The sequence below is a fragment of the Indicator indicator genome, chromosome 1 (genome assembly GCF_027791375.1).
Source record: "Indicator indicator isolate 239-I01 chromosome 1, UM_Iind_1.1, whole genome shotgun sequence".
NCBI classification, from domain to species: domain Eukaryota; kingdom Metazoa; phylum Chordata; class Aves; order Piciformes; family Indicatoridae; genus Indicator; species Indicator indicator.
In genome coordinates, this window is record NC_072010.1 from 14,581,487 (window position 1) to 14,602,354 (window position 20,868).

Below are 20,868 nucleotides of genomic sequence, written 5' to 3' on the forward strand. Positions count from 1 at the left end.
TGAAAAGTAGAGAATCAAAAAAAAACAAACTGTTTCTCACCCTTGGCACAGCATTGGATAGCCCAGATTGGTTGACACAACTACTGAACTTGAAAGTCCAACTTCTAGCTGTCTAAACATGCATGCAGCTGTGAAATTTATTTGTGCTTAGCCCAAGGTATTGATGTGGAAGATTAGGCAAAATTTTGAGCTGCCTTTTCCCCATGAGTAAGGCCAGGTATGGTCCATGGTAAATGTTGCTTTTCTTCTGTCCCCACAGTCTGTGTTGTTGTGTCAGCTGCAACCCACCAACCTATGCAATGGTGATATGTTTGTCTTTTCCTGTAAACCTTCTTATTTTGTGGTTTCTCCTCTTGCACCTGAACTGAGCTGAATTTGGTGTGTGTGTTAATGAAGCAGAAAGAATAAAAGACAGCTTTTTTTTTTTTTTTAAATGAACTTTAGGAAGCTTTGCAAGCTAATATTGGAGCTAGATAATGAGAAAAAAATGCAACTACTTTCTGCTCATGTAGAGGACTCCCCTCCTGTCTGAATTCCTAAAGCTAACGGGTAGCTTTTTTGAAAATCATTCAAAGTCACAAGATTATGTACAAAAACAGGATGACCCTCTTGCTGTTATGATAAAATATTTTCAACTTCAGAAAACAATCCTAAACCTGCCTCAGAGAAGTGCTTAAAAGGTCAGTTTTCTGCTGGTAAGCTACTCAGTATTATGTAATCTGGTAATATCATAAGTAAGATATTCCAGCAAAAATACTTGATATTTAGTAGACAGTAAAAACAATAAAATGACATTATGTGTGTAGACTTTCGAGTCCTGCTGTTTGGGCAGGGATTTAACAGATTCCCAGACGTCGAGCAGCTACTCCTGGAATCCACAAATGCCAAATAAACTTGAGGCGACTTTGCAGCTGAATAACAGGCAGTCCAATGTGTCCTGCTTTGCAGCCTGCCAGTATTGGCAGGTTCAGTGTCTTTTCACAGCAGTGCTGGCAACTTTTAATATTTTTTTTCCATTTCAAGAGAGATTTTTTTTTTGATAGAAACAAATAGCATTCTAGAAACACATTTGTTCAGTTGATAGCAATTGCTTCCTAATTTTAACAGAATTTTGGGTCTCATAGAAATGGTGAAACTTTTCTGCTTTTGTTTGTTTGTTTTTTATCTCCTCCAGAGAGTCTGGAGTAGGTTGCCCAGGGAGGTTGTGGATGTCTCCTCCCTGGGGTTGTTCTAGGCCAGGTTGGATGAGGCCTTGAGCAGCCAAGTCTAGTTGAGAGGAGTCCCTCCCCATAGCAGGGAGGTTGAAGTAGGTAATCTCTAAGGTTCCTTCCAATCTAAGCCTTTCTATGATTCGGTATTTTTTTTTTTCTGCACACATCTGGTAGAATTATATAGGGAAGTATTAGGAAATGGCTGTAGGATTTCCCTCTTTCAGGAAGGGCTTTCAAAAGTACCTGATATTTGAATCAGTGAAGGCATTACCAAAGGAAAAGAAATATTTTTTTCAGAAGTTTATGAACTTGAAAGTAAATTATCACTTTCAGGGTTATCAGTATTTTACACAGATGTGAACTCCATCCTAAACTTAAATTAGTTTTGGGTTGTTTAAAGTATGTTCTCGTTTTACGCATATCTTACCTGCTTTTAATTGAGGTAATTTTTTTATCTGCCACTTTTTAATACCTGTCTTCATAGCTTTCATGCTGCTAAAGACTCTTGTATTCTCAGTTTATTGCCTTGTTATACTTCATAGTTGCAATATGTTCTTTTCATTATAATTGAGTCTTATACTATATTCTTTCCTAGATATTCATGTTTTGCATATGCTTGTTCTTTTTTAGTACAGAATTGATTTAAAGATTTGTATTTGTTAGGACACTCAATTTCCTACAGCTTCAATTTGGAAATGTTTTCAGTACCAGTTATGAGAAACATAAATCATAATTTATTACTATATTAAGCCTATTTAATATTAAGCAGCAATGATTTCTTTATAACATTGTAAACTATGATATAACTATGTTCCACCTCACATTATTTGCTAACAATATATAGATGACACCCTTTAACTTCCTAGATTTCTCACCTATTTGGACAAACCGAGTAGCCTCACAATACGTTAAATTCTGAATGGGAGAAGGAGGGAAGGAGTTTTACATTTCCCTTTTCACTTTTACTTTGGAAAAATATCTTTTGCCTTTATTTGGAACTGTGAGCATTCACATAAGAAATCAGAATATCTGTCAAAAAGAAATCCCTCTACCCAGACATCTATCAAAACACATGGTCTAAGACGCTTTTGATAATTTCAGCTTTATAAAGACCAACAAAAAACTATCATACCTCAACCCACCAGCCACCTCTGAGAACTCTAACCAAAACTTCAGCAAACATAAAAGGAAGGTGAATTTATATCTTTTTCTCCTCAGAAGAATTGTGAGACTCTAAGATTTTATATTTTCCAGGAAATCATAAGATGTGAGTTCAAATCAGACTTTCCAAGATTATTTAGTAGGTTGCAGTTCTACTATTTTTTTTGTCCTGCTGCATCTCATTAAGATACGAGATGTCCAGCACCTAACAAAATTTCAGTAACTTTCTAGAATTACATGTTGAATTTTTATTTGGAATGTAATGAAAAAGGTAGTCTTGAAAAATGTATTTAAATTCTAAAATTCCAACACTGAACCATCTCCATCATGTTGTATTGACATTTTTGCAATTGTTGTCAGAGAGAAGGAAGGAGAGGTTTGTCTTTGTTGATATCATGGGAGTTCACTGTTGCCTTCAGCTTCTTCTATGGACAAATATGTCTGACTTGATCGGTATTCCAGTCTTAATACTGCATTTTCTGTGCCCTTTTCTACATGTCATCTTGAATTGGTGAGAAAAATATGTACTAATTTTGTGTGGAGGGAAAATAGAAATCCTCACAGCCGTGTTTCACAGTGTTCACTTGCTTCCTAATTAAGTAAGGGATTCTCACTGATTTTTTTCCTCCAAATAGTTTCTTTGCAGTGTTTTCTATTTTTCCTTTCTTGATCATTTTAAAATCACTTCTTACAAAACATGTTTATTTTATGGTTGTGCAAGGATATTGTTATTGAAAATTAATCTGAACAAAAAGCAGAGGTTTTTTTTGTTTGTTTTAAAGATTAGTATGTTGAAGTTTGAATATGAATTTTAGTGCAATTATAGTTGGATTTAGTAATCTTCAGGTATTTTCCAATCGCATAACCCTATGAGACAGACTAAAAGCATTTTATATAGGGACAGATGTAATATTTAGATAAGATATGCTAATAGATAAGTATAGCAGCAAAAGTCATTGCAAATAGAAAAAATGAAAAGAAATGAGACAGATGGCAAAGACTTTTTATGAAAAATGGAAAGGGATAATTTATATAATAGTTCTGAAGATACATGTAAGAATTCTAACATAAAATACTGCACACGAAGAAGCTGCAAACTTAGACCATTAAAACAAAATAGAAAAAGACCTGATTTCTTGATTCCCACTGAAAAGACAAGTCAGCTTCAAAACTTAGCTCTTTCTACTTTTTATCCAAAAATGCAACTCATGATTAAAATTTGTAGGAATCATACCAGCGATTTGTTGCATGTGATTAGTTACAGCATGGGGTCTAAGTCTTTCTGAATAAAAAGAAAAGAAACTTGTCTCAAGTCATTGTTTTAATCATTGATGTCTCATCTTTTCGCAGCCATGGATATCTATGAAACCAGAAGGATAGGGCAGCATTTTTTGAGTTAAACTTCTAACTGGCATGTCTGTAATTAGTGGTGTCTTGAGCAAAACTTATTTCTGAAAAGATAGTTTTCTGGGTTTGAAGATTGTCTGTCAGTTTTGAAATAAAGCTTTACAGGAAAATTAAACAGAGAGAACAAAACCAAGAATTAAACTTGGATCCAGTATTATGTGACATGACCTTGTCTAGAAGGTACTGGAAATAAGACTCCATTACATGCTAGAAGCCAAGCCTTTGGTTAAGAGCTTTTCTAATGGATTTTTCAAAATTTGAAGCATGTAAAAATGTAAATATTTTTGAAGTGATTTAAGACTTAGTGACCTGAGAACAGTTAAACAACTACAGAGAGACTTTTATGGTGCTTAAAGTCTGCAGAGCTTCGTCTATGCAAAAGGTATTTTTTGTAAACTTCCTGCACCCTCATGGTTATCTCATGTAACTTGCTGTCAAAATATCACCTAGGACATATAAAAATTATTGAATTTTTCCAGGGCAAAAAGGATGAAGATTACTTCAGGAAGGATGTAGAAGGAAGAAGGGTAACAAGAGACTGAAAGGGAATAAAACACATAGTGCAGAAGTCAGGAATAGCATCTTCTAATAGACACGTACCTTCTGCTCTTTGTCATTGTTGGTTCTATCTATTCTGGTAACAGTACAGCATGAGCTTTCTTATCCAGCTGCATCTTATTTCTCCTTAAGGTTTGATCCAATGTGGAATCTAGAGGCAGAAGCAATCTTCTGTTTCCTATGCTTTGAGAATATAGTTTTGCATGGAAATTTTCTTTGTATACTTCTGGCACATGGAATATCAGAACTCTCAGTTTCATGGGCACAAACTGGTGGGAACCAGGAGTCAGATGATTGGGCAACAGCTGTACATAAAAGAGTTTTTAGAAGGTTGCAGAAGAAAAGCCTAAAGCTGGAATGAAAAAAATCTGTAACTTCACTTAGGATGAGCCTGTGTGCTGTGAGTCACTGGCTGAGTGTGTGAGATGAGAGTTATCTTGGCATAAACTAAAGCATTTTTTCCCTTTCCGGAAAATTAATCACCTGCTCTGAGGGTATCTTTTTAAAAAAAAATATTTTTATCAAAAAAATGTTTTCAGACATTCAAATATGTTGGTTTCACTGGCATAGCAGAGGACCTTTCAAGTGAAGGAGACTCTTTCACCTGTTGAGGCCAGTTTATTTTAGACTTTTCCCAGAAATATGCCCCAGTGATCAGTATAGTGCCAGAAACTGACTTGCTGGCATTGGAGTCTTATTCCCAGAAGTATAATTGAGTAAAGACACTAACACAGTCAAAACTGCCAAGTGCTTTTTATTTGGTCTGCTTGTGTTTATTCTACTTACTTTGTGCCTTTCTAGCTTCTAAGAGAGAGATTTTGTTGTGTTAAATCGGGAAAAAATAGAACGTGCTGTCCCTGAAAGCACTGTGCTTTGTGCCACCTGTTGTCTTGGTGTCAAGGAAGCTCCAGATTGTTAGTTTTATCTTTAATTTAATTGGAATAAAAACTGTGAAGGTAGTAGTTGAACAGATCTGTTAAAACAGAGAAGTGCAGTCTACGAGGAGCCAGGCAGTGATGGCAGAACACCAAGAGAGCCTTCAAATTCTGTGTCCTCAATGGTGGTGCTATAGAGATCTTTGTGAAGTTTCACATGAGATACAAGATGCCTTGCAACCACAATTAGTTTTTTGATTATTATTTTTATCATTTAGTTTCTGTATTTTCCTTTTTGCATATAAAGATGCCTGCTGGAAATACAACACAGGAAAGAGGGAACAGTCCCTCTTTGGTGATGGAGCCAACTAGGGAAGGCACCTTGCTGGACCTGCTGTTTGCAAACAGAGAAGGACTTGTGGGTGATGTAATGGTTGGGAGCTGTCTTGGGCACAGCAATGACAGAGTTTCATTTGTTGGCAAAGATCTTAGGAGGCAGTCCTTGAGGGAATCCAGGCAGGCTTGGCACTGTTCAAGAGGGAACTCTTAAAGGCACAGGAATAGGCTGTCCTATATGCCAAAAGACAGGTCAGTGGGGACGAAGGTTGGTCTGGCTGAACAGAGAAGTTTCAGTTGCTGCTTTAGGGAGAAAAGGAGAGTCTATGGTCATTGGAAGAAGGGGCAGGCCACTCAGGAGGGCTGTGAGATCGTTGTGAGGCTATGCAGGAGAAAATTAGAAGGGCCAAAGCCCAGCTGGAAATTAATTTGGCTTCGTCTGTTAAAGGGAATAGGAAATGCTTCTACAAATATATTAGCAACAAAAGGACTAAGGAGAATCTCTGTCCGTTGTTGAATGCAGGAAGGTACATAGTGGTCAAAGATGAGGAAAAGGCTGAGGTACTCAGTACCTTTTTTGCCTCAGCCTTTAGTAGTAAGACCAGTTGCTCACTGGATGCCCAGCCCTCTAAGCTGGAAGATAGGGATAGGGAGTAGAATGAAGCCCCCATAGTGCAAGTAGAGAGGGTTAATGACCCTTGCACACATATGCAAGTCTATGGGGTCAGATGACATACACCCAAGAGTATGGAGGGAGGTGGCAGAAGTGCTCACCAAGCCACTTTCCATCATTTACCAGCAGTCCTGGCTAAGTGGGGAGGTCCCAGGGTTATTGGCAAACATGATGCCCATCTACAAGGAGGCCTGAAAGGAGGATCTGGGGAACAACAGACCTGTCAGCCTGACCTCAGTGCTGGGAGAAGGTCATGGAGCAGGTCATCTTGAGTTCCATTATGCAGCATGTGCAGGGCACCAGGTAATCAGGTTTGTGAAGGGCAGGTCTTGCTTGGTGAACCTAATTACAACAAGATGACCTGCTTAGTGGATGAAGAAAAGTCTGTGGATGTTGCTTATCTGGACTTTAATAAAGACTTTGACACTATTTCCCATGGCATGCTCCTGGAGAAAATGTCTGCTTATGGCTTGGATTGGGGGACAATTCACTGGGTTAAGAACTGGATGGATGACAGGCCCAAAGAGTGGTGGTGAATGAAGCTAAATCCAGTTGGTGTCCAGTAACTAGTGGTGTTCCCAAGGGCTCAGCATTGGGGCCAGTTCTCTTTAACATTGGTATCAATGATCTGGACAAGGGAATTGAGTGTACCCTAAGCAAGTTTGCAGATGATGCCAAACAGGGAAGGAGTGTTGATCTTCTAGAGAGTAGGAAGGCTCTGCAAAGAGATCTGGACAGGGTGGACTGATTGGCCAAGGTGAATTGTATGAGGCTGAACAATGCCAAGTACCTGCACTTGTCTCACACCAACCCCATGCAACAGTACTGGCATGGGGCAGAGTGGCTGGAAAGTTGCCTGTTGGAAAAGGACCTGGGGGTGTTGGTTGACAGCGATCTGAATATGAGCCACCAATGTGCTCAAGTAGGCAAGAAGGCCAACGGCATCCTGGCTTGTATCAAGAATAGTGTGGCCAGATGGAGTAGGGAAGTGATCGTGTCCCTGTACGTGGCACTGATGAGGCCACACCTCAAATACTTTGTTCACTTTTGGTGTGTTCATTTTCAGTATGTTTTATAACCTAGTATAATTACCACTGTGAACTTAGTCACTGGAGCTAATCAGTACGTTCATTGTTACATCTGGTTGATAAGTTTTCATGCATGGCATTAAATTCTTCCTTCTATTTCTTTTTTCTCTGACTTGACTTTTCCATGATATTACAACAAAAAGCAAGGTGGTGCTACAATGCAGGCAGGTTATTTGTGTTTGTATATAACAATGTCTAGGGGAAAAGAGGTCAGCAAAAGAATTACTGCAGTTCTGAAGATGACCTAATCTTACTCTATCGTGCCCAGTAATTGGGTTTTTCACCATTAATAATTTATGCACATCTTGTGTTTTCTTTGTTTTCTCCAAATACACAACTTTTTAATCATTAGAAAGGGTCATTAGGACTTACCTAAGATTGTAAAAGTCACTGACAGAGAGTTGCTCTTAATTAGAGGATATATAACTTTATAATTAAAATGTACATTTTAATCATTAATAATACTCCAATGAAATAATTATATCAATTTATTCTTGAGTGTCCTGAAATTTGGCACATCTTTAAAGATGGGAAAGCTTTTGAGGAGAGTGTCTTTTTCTTAAATTTCTGATTTACATTTCAGAATAGCCAATTAAAAAAAATTGAAGAATACATTCTGAATTAGATCACAGCAAATAACATGTTTCTTCATTTTCTCCTAGCAGTAGATTTTTTTGTATTACATAATCACAGAATGGCAGGGGTTGGAAGGGACCTCTGGAGATCATTTAGTCTAACCCCCCTTGCCAAAGCAGGTTCACCTAGGGCAGGACACAGGAACATGTCCGGGAGGGTTTTGAAAGTCTCCAGAGAAGGAGGCTCCATATGTGTTACCATGTGTTAAAGTAGTCTTATGGCAGAAATGTGAGAATTGTCTGCTCATGATCAGATAAACTTAAGAGGAGGAGGAAAAGAAAAAGGATAACTCTTTTAAATGAGACAAACTTAAATATTCAGATGCATCAAAACATTATTAGAAACAGAATTTTGGACCAATGTGCTTTTGCGTACACATGAGCTTTTACATAATTCTCATGCCTTAACAGTGTGGATGGAAAATAACCATATTAGTCTTAAATGCAAGTATCATCATCATGTTTGTTATATTCCCCTACCTCTTCCAAAGAGTTTTTATTGAACAAAGACAATGTGACAGACATCTATAAAACTTGAGGAAGATTATTTTGCATTAAAAGTCTGCTTAGTGAGATACTATATATATATAAAACCTTTATTATGGGAAACTATGTGAGTCTGTTTTATAGATTTATTATTTGCAGGAAAAATCCTGCTATTACTGTGTTTATTAGTTAAGTCAGTCCTCCTAGTATCTTCAGGCCCAATTCAGAATTAAAATGTAAAAACACCAGAATCAACAGAAATGGCTTTATAACCAGACAGGTTGTGGTACTTATTCTTTATGCTGACTGTGATATTTAATCAAATACTTAATTTGGCAATGCTTTGTTTTTCAGGATGGAAAGAAGAAGTTTGACAAGGAAAGTGAAAAATATTATTCCATCCTAGAGAAGCACTTAAATTTATCAGCAAAGAAGAAAGAGTCTCATTTGCAAGATGTAAGCACTAAACACACTCCTACAGAGTTTCACATTTGCATAGAGATCATGATAACAAACAAGTTCTTTTCAAAACATGCTGTATTTTGTCAATGTAAAATTGTAGTGTTTTCTTGCAGTCATACTTGTTGTGAATATGAATTCTTGAGCAGGATTAATATGATCCTAATAAAACAATGTTCTGCATGTCCAACTTTGTGTATGTCAAGTACAGCTTATGTTTATTGATGTGTCCTTAAGTGATGTCTTTGGAACTAAAAATCTTGTAACTGAGGCTGAGTTTTTTTACATTTCTCTCTTCCCCAGTTTTAGGCAGCTACAGGTATGCTGACTCAACAACATAGCCCCACTCTAAGTAGAAAGTACAACAAAATCGGTACCAGAAATGTTAACAGGGGAGATTATGCTACAGGCCTCTTCTGTAGCATAAATAAAAGAAGGCCAAGCACCATTTTCTGTCCCAAAATCCAAGTGATAGGTGTTGACTCAAAGGAGCCCCATTAACAGCCCATATGTCCAGGAGAGAGTTCACAGGAGAAGCCCACAACAGAGCCAGAGCACAAGCAAAGAACCAAGTGGTGCTGGCAGCTGGGCTTTAGAGCACAATGAAAGTGAAGAAAAGTCTTTGCCTAGAGCCAGTGCGATGCATTTATTGAGACAGGAATACCATTTCTTGACTACTACTGTCACCCTGAAAAATAATTTTTTTAAACCGCTCTATCTTTGGATTGTTGAGGTTTCTGGGTATCTCATCACACCACGTGATTTAAAGTGTAGTGGGCTGAACAAGGAGTAGTTCTCATACTGAATTGGGCTGTTGTATGTTTCTCACTTGAGTGCAATTGAAAGCACCTTATTTGGGCATCTGAATTTTGATGTTCTGACATTCTACAGAAAGTGCTTTGCATATATCTATTTAATTGAAATGTGTTGGATATTTTAAGAGTCTGCAATACTGCTTTTGCAGTTTACATAGATGATTAGATTTTTTTTCATTTAGCATTAAAAAGAAACCCCATAATAGTGTCTTTTCACTGCCTACATTCGTCTGTAGTGAAGCAGAAAACAGGCAGAATTGAGTGGTATGAAAATGTTCACGAACTCACAATTTTATTTTTCTGAAATCTGTTTTAGAATCAGGAATATACATAAAGCAAAGGCTTCGATCTCCAAGCTTATGTGAAATTCTGGTATACATTTTAGATATCATACATCAGTGAAAATATTACTTAGTAAATATCATTCAAATAGATACTCAAAATCTTATCCATTGAATCTTTCCATTTTTTACATGCGGTTTGAAGTTACACAGAAAAACAAGTGAAAATCTTTTCAGCTTTTGAAAATTCCTTTCAAAGGAATTCTTGCAAACCAAAATCCTCAGTGTTCACACAAATTCATAAGCTTCCACAGAAGGTGTATTTTGGACATTTTTGTTTAGTCACTGTACACTAGGGGTGATTAAGACCTTAATTTAAGAACCCATCCATATATGAGGTGACACATGGTTGTTGTAAGTATCACTACAGCTACAATCTGCTTAAATGCTGTTCGGAATAGAGATGGGTTTAACTGAATGTTTAAATACCTCTTCTATGTCAAAACCTGAAAGACCTTGTTTCTGAAATGAGATTCTCTTCTTACAATTAAATGTGAGAGCTGAAGTCTGTCTGAAGTGCTTATTGGTGGCATTTGTGTGAGCAAGGGCTTGCTGGATAATGTCCCAAAGTGGTGGCACCTGGTTCTGTTCAGCTATATAGCATTTCCTTTATGATACATTTTTTGTAAGATTAAACTGTTAACAGAGCATGAGAGACATCGATTGCCCTGTATGAATGGCACATGACAGAGTTAATTAGATGGCAGAGTGCTTGCTTATTGGAATTTTTGGGTGCTTGATTTCTACTTCATAATAGTAGTTTGTGTACTTAATTTCTCAGTTGGGTTTTTTTAGTCATTGGAATGAGGTGCTAGTACCGAATCATTTGAAACATACCATAAAGGCCCATGATTTGAGTAGTGTTAGAGCACTGTGCTCGGTTAGTGGATCAACGTTGTTAAGAGTCTGCACTCTCATCGTGATAGTACCATGTAATAGACTAAAGAAGCAATGTTGATTATATACAGTGCTATTGATGACCAAGTCCTTATATACAGTGCTATTGATGACCAAGCCCTGCCTGAAGGAAAAGACTTTTAGCAATTGTACTGTTCGAAGTACTAAACCTCTTTTATGATGTTTGCTGGTTTAATGCTTACTGTCAAGGCAGGACAGTATCTAGCTTTTCCAGTTTTCCCATATTTGTTACTTTTAATGCCAGAATTGAACTAGAGAATATACAGAAGTATATAACTCACATCAAAATATCTGAGCTGGACTCACTCATATTGTCAATACTTGATACACTTCCTTTTGACCTAAAATTAAAACCTAACTAATGCAGCCCAAAGGGATTTGCTTGAGAAAATGATTTATTATGAAGAAGGATGAATTAAAATGAAGCCTGCATCTCTTCTTTAAGCATTATCTTCATACTACACTGCTTGCCTGTTAGGTCCCTCTCCCATGGCTTGTTTAAATGGAGGATAAAAGCTGATTACTCTTTATCAGCTGATAAGAGTTAATTCTTCAGCTGTTTAGGCAGAAGGCACTGTTTTGGTACTGTATCTTCAGTCAGGTGGTATTATTCAAGAACTTGACAAGTATTGCCTTGGAATTGTGGCCTTTGAAAATTAAAACATGAAAAATAATTGATTTATGAGCTTAAGGACTTAAATATGTTTATATTCCAAGAGCATGTGATTCGTACTGTGAAATATTGTGTTGCAAGATGTCATTGTTAAAGACGGTATATTTAAGAAGGAAAATATCTTGGGAAAGTATTTGACTCTGAGAAGTAGATAAGATCTCAGTGCATGTGATACTCAAACATTTCAATAGAAATAATGTTCTTTTTTTCCCTCCAGGCTCCCCTAAAAACTAGAGTATTAAAGTGCAAAAAGGAAAAGGAAACCAAAAAGGAGTGGGGAAAAGGCGTGAGACTAAAATGTATAATGTTAGTGTCTTAAACTTGGGTTTAGTTATTTTAAGTAGGTATTCTAATTGTCTGGAATCCCATGAAGTTTGTAAAGTAATCTTTTAAAAGATCTGTTTGTTAATGGCAAAACTGGTTTTAAAGCAATCAAGAGTAACTTAATGTTGCCTGTATTTCATTTTGTCTCTTAGGCAGATACACAGATTGACAGAGAGCATCAAAACTTTTATGAAGCCTCATTAGAATATGTTTTTAAAATTCAAGAAGTACAAGAGAAAAAGAAATTTGAATTTGTAGAACCTGTAAGTTTTATTTTCTATTTTCTTTAAAATGCATGCATTTAAAGCTGAAAATTTAATTTAAAAGACAGGGTTATTTACTTCCTTTATAAATTGTGATTGTAAGTTCTTTGTGTATAGCCGACATTAGGATCTTGACTTGGGCACTTTCCATGTTTATTAAATGATTATGTAAAAGTATCATATCTATTGTGAAGTGGAATGTTTGTTGACTTGGAGTGTACATAACATTTTAATGGGACAACATGTACTGTTGAGTCTGTGAAACACATAATGGATGTTTCCTAATACCATGGTTTCATGGCTAAAATTTTGAGCCAGGTTTTGGATTTAAATATTCCATGTAGGCAGTGTACACATATATTTTCCAAGTTATATATGATATAAAGTGAAAAATCAGATTTCTCTATATGATAAGTAATTATTTTTTGTCTTTAGTTTACCTTGCACATAAAAGAACTCATGTATTTATATGCAATAAAAAAGGAAGATGAAGTTGTGCTTCAAAGTTCATATTTAGATCTAGGATTTTCTCCTTGACTGTGTTTCTGCCCCCCACCCCTATTTTCTGTATTAGTCAGTACCAAAAGCTGCTTCAATATGATGTGCTAGCATATTTGTGTGGCATATTTGTAGTATTAGTATTACTACTGTTCATGTTATATAGGACGAGTTGCCTTGTTGCCAGTTGCCTTGTATGGTTAGTACCTGTAGCACTTGACAGAGAACTTCCAATGTCATCTGTCCCTTCCCATGAAGTGTACTGAGTGTAGGAGAATGTCTGTTATGAAAGAGGAACATGATAAGTATAACTTTCTGTCTTCACACCATCTTCCAGCTTCCTTGTAACTAACCAAAGCAGCACTCTTGACGGAAACAGGTTGAGTTACATCTCTAACACCCCATGTCGCCAAGAAGAGCTTCTTGGATACCTCCCTTCCATGAGATGAGAATGTATAGTGAATGTTTGACACTGAGATGCAAACTAATGAACCTGGGATTCAGCAAGCAGTACTTGCAGAAATCCTATCTTTACAGCTGCCAAATCTTAGAGACTAAAACTTTGCTTGGAGTCCTAAATAAGAACATTTTTCTACCTGTCACAGATTAATCCAGAGTCTCTCTCTCTGTCTACTTCTGCAAAACTCACATCCTAGAAAAATCTAGCAATCTTGACCTGGCTCTGACCCTGGTATAGGAGACTTTATGCTCCTTTAAAGTAATAGAAACTTCATGCATTAAGAAGACTTTGTACATCAAGAAATATTATTGTGCAATTGTATGTAGTTAATATAGGGCATCTTTCATCCTATGTGCTAGACAGAGCAAAAATCAATTTGGGGTTATGTATTTTAGTTGGAAATATTAAACTTTATCCTTTTGTCCAAGCTCATTCTCCATACTTGGCCATCACAGCACCAGCTATGAATTATCAAAATGAAAGAGTGATTTATCAAGTTCTGCAGTACTGACATGAGCAAGCAAATAGGGGAGGTTACTGGCAAATTCAGTCTTGTAGACCTGGGGAGTTTTGTCATCAGGTGTTCAAATCTAGAAGGCAAAATTTACTTTTGAGTCAATCAAATACTACCCTGTGTCAGATTAGTGGGCATTTTATGTTAGCTCAGTGTGCTGTTTGTTGCACTACCTGATGTTCCAGGTGAAGGTATGAGAAATACTCTGGTGACTGGGTAATGATAGCCCTTGCAGCCAGTGTCTTTTGACTCCAAGTGAGAATTTTTTATAATCAGTCTGAACATAAATAGAGCTGAAATTACTACATCAGTTAAAATTTTGAGCCTTCAAAATTCTTACATTTATTTCTAATCTGTCACATAGAGCATGCTGGAATAAAAGCATTTACTAAAACCCATAAGGTGAAGTAAGCCAGGTAAATTATAATACACATTAGCAGTACCATGAGACAAAGAAAAACAAAAATCTTCAAAATAGGCTTTCTACAAATGTGTAGTTTATGTAAGTGAGGTTGGAAATATGAGCATATGCTCCTAGATGCAAGTAGATTAGGACAAATCCTAACACTTTAAAATCACCTATCGTAAGAATTGCCATGTTATTCACTTTCTTGTGCCTGTTCTGTGGATGTTCAGATGTTAGAAGATGCCTGGTGTTGTGTCTGTACAAGTCACTCCTCCTCAGGAGCTCTGCCGGTTGTGAGGCATTCAAGTGCATAAGGATTTGTTTCATCAGCTCAGTGTTATGCCTCCATATAATTCTCAGTCTGATGTGTCACTAATAGACTCATTGAAGGAGAGTTTAACAAAATAAAAGAAAGGCTATTAGAGCAGTGAAGGAGGAAATTGTAATGCCCATGTGGAAGAAAGATAGGTTTATGACATGGGAATAGAACTTGAAAAGCAACTTACTTGCTAGAGCTCCTTCCATGATCTTCATTTTGTCTATACTGAAAGATAAGGATGGTCTGGGAACCAGAATGGGAGAAGTACATGGCTTACGAGGAGCCTCTGAGGCAGCTGGGGTTGTTCAGACTAGAAAAGAGGAGGCTGAGGAGAGACCTCATCACTTTCTACATCTACCTGAAGGGAGGTTGGAGCAAGGAGGGTGCCAGTCTCTTCTCCTTGATGACAAGTGACAAGACTGGAGGAAATGTTTTCAAGATGCACCAGGGGAGGGAGGTTCAGGCTGGATGCTAGGAAATATTTCTTCGCAAACAGGGTTATCAAACATTGGAATGGGCTGCCCAGGGCAGTGGTGGAGTCTCCGTCCCTGGAGGTGTTTAAGCAGCATGTGGATCTGATGCTTAGGGACATGGTTTAGGATTGATCCTAAACTGGGTCGAAGGTTGGACTTTGGATGATCTTTGAGGTCTCTTCCAATCAGATGTTTTCTGTGATTCTGTGAAGTAGCCTATCAAAAATTGCCACATTTGTTACACATAGGACAGCAGTTTGTAATAGCGGAGTATGTTCCTTCCTGATGGAGGGAGTGGAGAGATTTTAAGGTATAAAATGCTAATGACTCATACTCTGAATAGGAGATTATAATGTTTAGAGTAGATTTTTGCAGCTGCTTCTCATGCTCTGGATTTCTCTGCTGTACTCTGCATCTTGTTTCAAGGAGTCACTAATGTGTACTCACGCGAGTAACCAACAGCTGTCTATTTGTGATCTGCCTAGGTCTTGATCTTTAACAAGGCAAAAAAACAACCCCAAAGCTTTTAATTCAGATAATGAATTTAAACATTTTCACATGGGCAAATTACTGATAAAATTCACTTTACAGCAAATTAAAACAATGCATAGTAAGTGACAATAATTTCTCACCCTAGCTTTGCCCCTATGGGCCCAGAGAAGTTGGTTCAAGCCAGTGTCACTTTCTGAGGGTGTCATGCTTGTTAAAACTATTACAGATGCCTTCTTAGAGCTCCCCTGTGTCCCTCAGTGATGCCAGGACTCCCTTAGCCTATACAAATCAGGGAACAGAGTTCGTAAGTAGCAAGGTATCTGAAATGTGAGGAGTGGTCCCTTAAATGTCACAGAAGCTCACAAGTGTTTATTTAAAGAGAAAAAAAAATTCCTGTAATTGCGTGCAGTTCCATGAGACTTCACTGTGGACATTAAACTCAATTTCCCCTTTCTTGGATTTTCTACATTATTAACTATATTCACTTTAATCTGATGAGTAAGTGCTATCTACTTAAAAATAAAATGAAAACAGGGAGACAGGGACTTCTGGCTGATGTGCTGCAGGCCAAAGGTTAAATTCCTCCCCTATCCGAAACCTAAATACAATCTTCTTCCTGTGAGAATGAAATGACCAGGCACTCTTGAGGTCACCAGCTCTACATAAAAATAAATAAAGTCCCAAGAAGCAGTTGGATTTTGTTTCAGGTTCTGTGTTGAAATCCTCATCATACTGGGGTATTGAGTAGCATTTTATTAGAGAGTTCAGATCTCACTCTGTATTGATGTGACTGATTAGATAACTCAGAGTGAGGTAAATGCAAGTAACTTGTTGAAATGAAAAACTTTTGATATAAACCCTTCAGGCATTATGTGTGATGTTTGATATAACAAATGACCTCTTTATGTGTGAAAACCATGTTGAAATACATTCTGAAAATTTTATTTGGGGGAAAACAAAACAAAACAATACACTGTTCTTTTTTTCTTTATTTTTTAATATAAATCTGTTTAAAATAGTGAGCCCACCTTTAGGAGCAGTACCGCTTCTAACGCTGTCAGTAAGAAAACCCCACTGTGATCATAAGCCTAGGGCAAAAGTTCTTGGCTTTTAGATCTCTTCTATGTAATGCTATGGCTGTACCTGTCCTGGTGGACGTGGTTATGAAGATGCCTTAACAGCAGAGACCCATTGAGTACAAGGCGTCTTTTGATCCCTGTTCTTCCACCAGTAGTTACACATACACAGAAGCAAATACCATCCTCAGTGTCAGTTGTTTCAACACAAAACTTGAATAAGCTGGTCTAAGACCTGCATAAAATAAGCATATTGTTACTTGTCTTTTATTCCTATTTTTCTAAGTGAATATTTGACTAAGAGAACATCAAGGCAAGGTCCTCTGCAATGCTCAACTACCAGAATAACTGAGGAGTACTTTAACTAAAATGCATTCAGATTTTTCTCAGGGATTTTGTGCTAGTTCTTCGTTTTCTGATTAATTCAGCTTTGCTGCCATCTTGTGTTAAATATTTTACTTCTCAGTATTTTTCCAGGTACTCTATAATAAAGTGCTTTGCATGGTGGAAAACGGTTTTCTTCAAGTGTTGAAGCTGAAGTTTAAACAGTTTATAGTATGTTCTCCTCAAATGCCCTTTAAACTGATCTTTGAAGTTCAGGCATAAACTGACATAGTGCAACTTTCTCCCAGTAGGTCTTTTAGTGTAATTTTCACATGCTTTAACATTCTGGTCTGGCAGTAGTTTTGCTGAGTGCTTTTGTTAGGCCTGCAGTGTTTCTTTAGCTGAAAGGGGTGGGATTGGCAACAGGCTTCCACTTAGATATTAAGTTAATCTACATCCTTTTGACTGAGCCAAGTCAGAGTAAGCACAGGAATTATGCTGCCATATCTGAAGGAGCTGTAGTTGGGGACCCTGATACATAATTAGTTCCACACTGTGAGCATGGGCTTTGCACAGCTGGAGCCAGATCACAGTCTTAGTTATAATTTACTTATTTTTTTACATTAGTGATGAAAAGGAAGATCAGCTTTTTTTCTTGTCTTTTACATTGTAAACCATAAAATTATAGAACTTTTTCTGTTTACCTAGTTGGAGCTTTATAAATAAATAAATAAATAGTTATAAATAAATAGTTATAAATGCAAAAAATAATAAATAGTTATGTTTGGACCTTCCTCTGAACCACTTGAATAACAATGGCCACATGGGCCAGATCCTTAGCTGAGATAATGATTTCATCTCGACAAATGGTTGTGTAAAGCTGAGGAAATTTACACAAGCTGTGGAGCCCTTCACTTGACTGTTGCCTTCATTGTTTGTTTGGTGGTGGAACGCAGTCAGGAATACGCACCCATTTTAGAGACCTCACCAAAAAAGTGTCTTTTTTTTTGCCCAAGGATCTTCTCAGTTCTTCATCCGCTGTGATAGACTTATTGGGCAGCCATGGGCTTTTACCACCTCTGCCTGAGGTGAGGATTTCACCTGATCCTGCAATACAAGGATGATGTCTTTCTCCCCACCTTGCCTTTATTCTTCTGTTTGTGCTGGTACTGATGGCCTAGTAAACTTGAACTGCTTTAACTTACTAATACAGCAAAACAGCAGGCTTCACAAGGCAGAGATGCTCACTGAAGGGCTCAGTGATGCCGGAGCTGGCACATGGATGTGCAGGATGCGTGACAAAGATGAATGGGGAAAGAGGAGAAATGGCAAGAAGAGAGCAGGACTTCTGTCTGGTAGCAGCAAGTCATCATGTTAAATCCTCTGGACAAAGTGCTGTGTTTTCTCTCTCATCTGTCAAGCTGTGTAATTTTGCTCATTAAAGGGTGTGGAATGTCTTGCAGTGCTGGAATGGATGGAGCTCTAAAAATGCAAAATACTATTTTAGCTATTCCCCTGAAATATATGTATTACCTTAGTACATCAGTCTCTTAGTGAGCAATAGGAGAGAGGGAAGCAGAGCAATTTAACTACATTTCTTCGGTTAGGACTGCGTGTAAATTCAAAGAAAATATAGACAGTAAAAGCTACATTTTTAAGTAGTTTTACTTAAAATAATCTATGGTATTGGTAACACAAAGAAAAGTGCATTAAATATGAATAATGGTATTTTTGTTGTCCAAGCCTAGGCTACTTCAGTAGTCAGTGGAGAGAGATAAATGTTTCCATGATGCTGATGAATACCTGTGGTTTTTTACTGAGTTAGGAGGCAGCCTAGGCAGCCAGTTACTTAGTCTAGCACTATACTAGGGTAAATCTGGCCTGTTTTAGAGATCTTGTTGTTGTACATCCAAGTTAATATCTCTTTTTTTTGTTGTTGTTGTTGTTTTCTTTATTTGGGTTGGGTTGGGTTTTCTGTGAACTAAATTATATATACGAAAAAATATCCATAATAAAAATCTAAATGATTGTTATTTAACAGCAGGTAGGAGGGCTTACAGCAATGTCAAAACATTTGTAACATTTAGAACAGAATAAGTAGAAGGCTTTTAGACTAATAGATGGTACTTGCACTTCTTGCTACTTAATCATTATTTGAAAGAAAACTTTAAAATGTATTTTTGGCTGGGTATGTGCAGACTTCAACTGTTCTGTTAGAGTCAGTCACAGACATACCAGATAGAGTTTGCATTTTGTTCAGAGCAGGAAGAAATAGTCTGGATTTCTTGTGTTTTATTAAGCTGTCCAAAACATACTTTCAAGAATCTCATTTGTGGAAAATAGGTCATAGCCTAAGCAATTACTATGAAGTATGTGAAAAAAAAATTGAAGAAAAAGCCTTGAACTCTTAAAGTATGAACTTGGAAAATGCACACCATCAAAGACTCTAGCTGAAATACTGAATAAAGTGACTAAGACAGTGAATTAAATTATTCTGAAAATGACAACTAAATAATGCAAAAACCTGTTTAACACTTCTCTTTCTTACAGTCCCATTAGGTATTCTTTGCTCAGCAAAGCTTTGCTGTAGCAAGTAATGAATGCTTAGAGTGTTCCAGGAGCTAAAACACAGGATGTTTTTTTGCTGATGGCTTGCCATATTTTGCTGCTGAAACAGAAAATCAGCTGTCCTTATTTTTTGCCTTGTAATGTTCACTTGAATAGGAGAAATGTGTTGCTATCATGGTTTAAGCCTACCCAGCTGGCAACAAAGCCCCACACTGCTGCTCACTCACTCCTAACCACCTCTGGTGGGATGGGGAGGAGGTAATGCAACAAAAGGCTCAAGGGTCAACACAAAGGACAGGGAAGGCTCGCTCACCAATTGTGGTTATGGGCAGAAGACAGACTTGACTTGGGGAAACAAAATTATTTTATTTTAAACAACTAAACTACCACTAATTCACCAACTGAATCAGAGCAGGGCAGTGATAAGTACAACTCCATCTTAAGTACGCCGTCCTCCACCCCTCCCTTTGCCTAACAGTTTTTCACCTCTAAATACATTATTGCAATGGTGCTGATTGGCTGTACCTCAGCCAGAGGTGGGTTTGACTTGGACATGGGGGGAACTTCTTAAAGCTTCTGACAGGGAATCACACCAGTATGCCCCTTCTCCACTACCAAAACCTCACTAAACACAAACCCAACAGAGCAGCAGCTGCTAAGAACTATTTTTTCGCTGTCTCAGGCAATAGTTTCTTACAAGTTAGTGTGTGTTCTATGATCTTTGTGTTACATAGCGATAAGGGTGCATGTTAAAAATATATAATGCTTCTCAATTTTACCTTTTCAGCTCTTGGCCTTTCTTCAAGGATTATTTACATTTTACCATGAAGGATATGAACTTGCTCAGGAGTTTGCACCATACAAGCAGCAGCTGCAGTTCAATTTGCAGAATGTAAGGATAATTTGTATTTACACCACTTTGCTAATTTAATTTCAAGATATTAAAGTAGACTCTTAGCACTTTATTGGAACTCAAGTATTGCGATGTTTTAGTAAGATGAAATCAAATTACTGTATCAATAGGTAATCTGGTTATTTTTGGTAAGGCTAATAAAGATTTCTGTCAACAAATAACTTTGGATAGTTAATTTGTGACTTCCAGGTCAAAATTTCAGGATCAAGAACCAGAAAAGCAGAACAGGAGTTTTTCCTAGAAAGCACAGTATTCTACATAGGTTTAAGCATGTGCAAATGTTTTCTTGAGAGTAGGTCCTGTCTTCTGGATGTCCCAGAAATGTCCCAACTGGTATAAAATGATGCGATTTGCTTCTTTACAATCACAGATTGTCACAAAAAGCTTGTCCTGCTGTCTAACTTCCCACTGTATATAAGGTATACCTGGGAAGCCGTTCTTTAGCTATTCACTGGAACATCAAAGAACTGGTGAGGCCTTCCTCCACAGTGTGCAGCTCTTAGGAGTGTTAAGTCCCACTGGAAGAAAGGATCTGTTGTTTACGTAGTTACTCTCAACTGAGTTGATGGATCTTTTGCTGTAGATTGGTCTGAATTTGGTGT

General features: G+C 37.4%; 1 protein-coding gene across 1 annotated transcript in view; it reads left to right on the forward strand.

The window, feature by feature from the left end:
- Window positions 1-20,868, forward strand: part of ARHGAP42 (Rho GTPase activating protein 42) — a 161,653-nt gene that overhangs the window by 100,257 nt on the left and 40,528 nt on the right. The window contains exons 5-7 of the mRNA XM_054400380.1: window positions 8,785-8,886; window positions 12,113-12,223; window positions 20,141-20,245. Coding sequence (XP_054256355.1) covers window positions 8,785-8,886; window positions 12,113-12,223; window positions 20,141-20,245 — 318 coding nt within the window. The remainder of the gene's footprint in view (window positions 1-8,784; window positions 8,887-12,112; window positions 12,224-20,140; window positions 20,246-20,868) is intronic.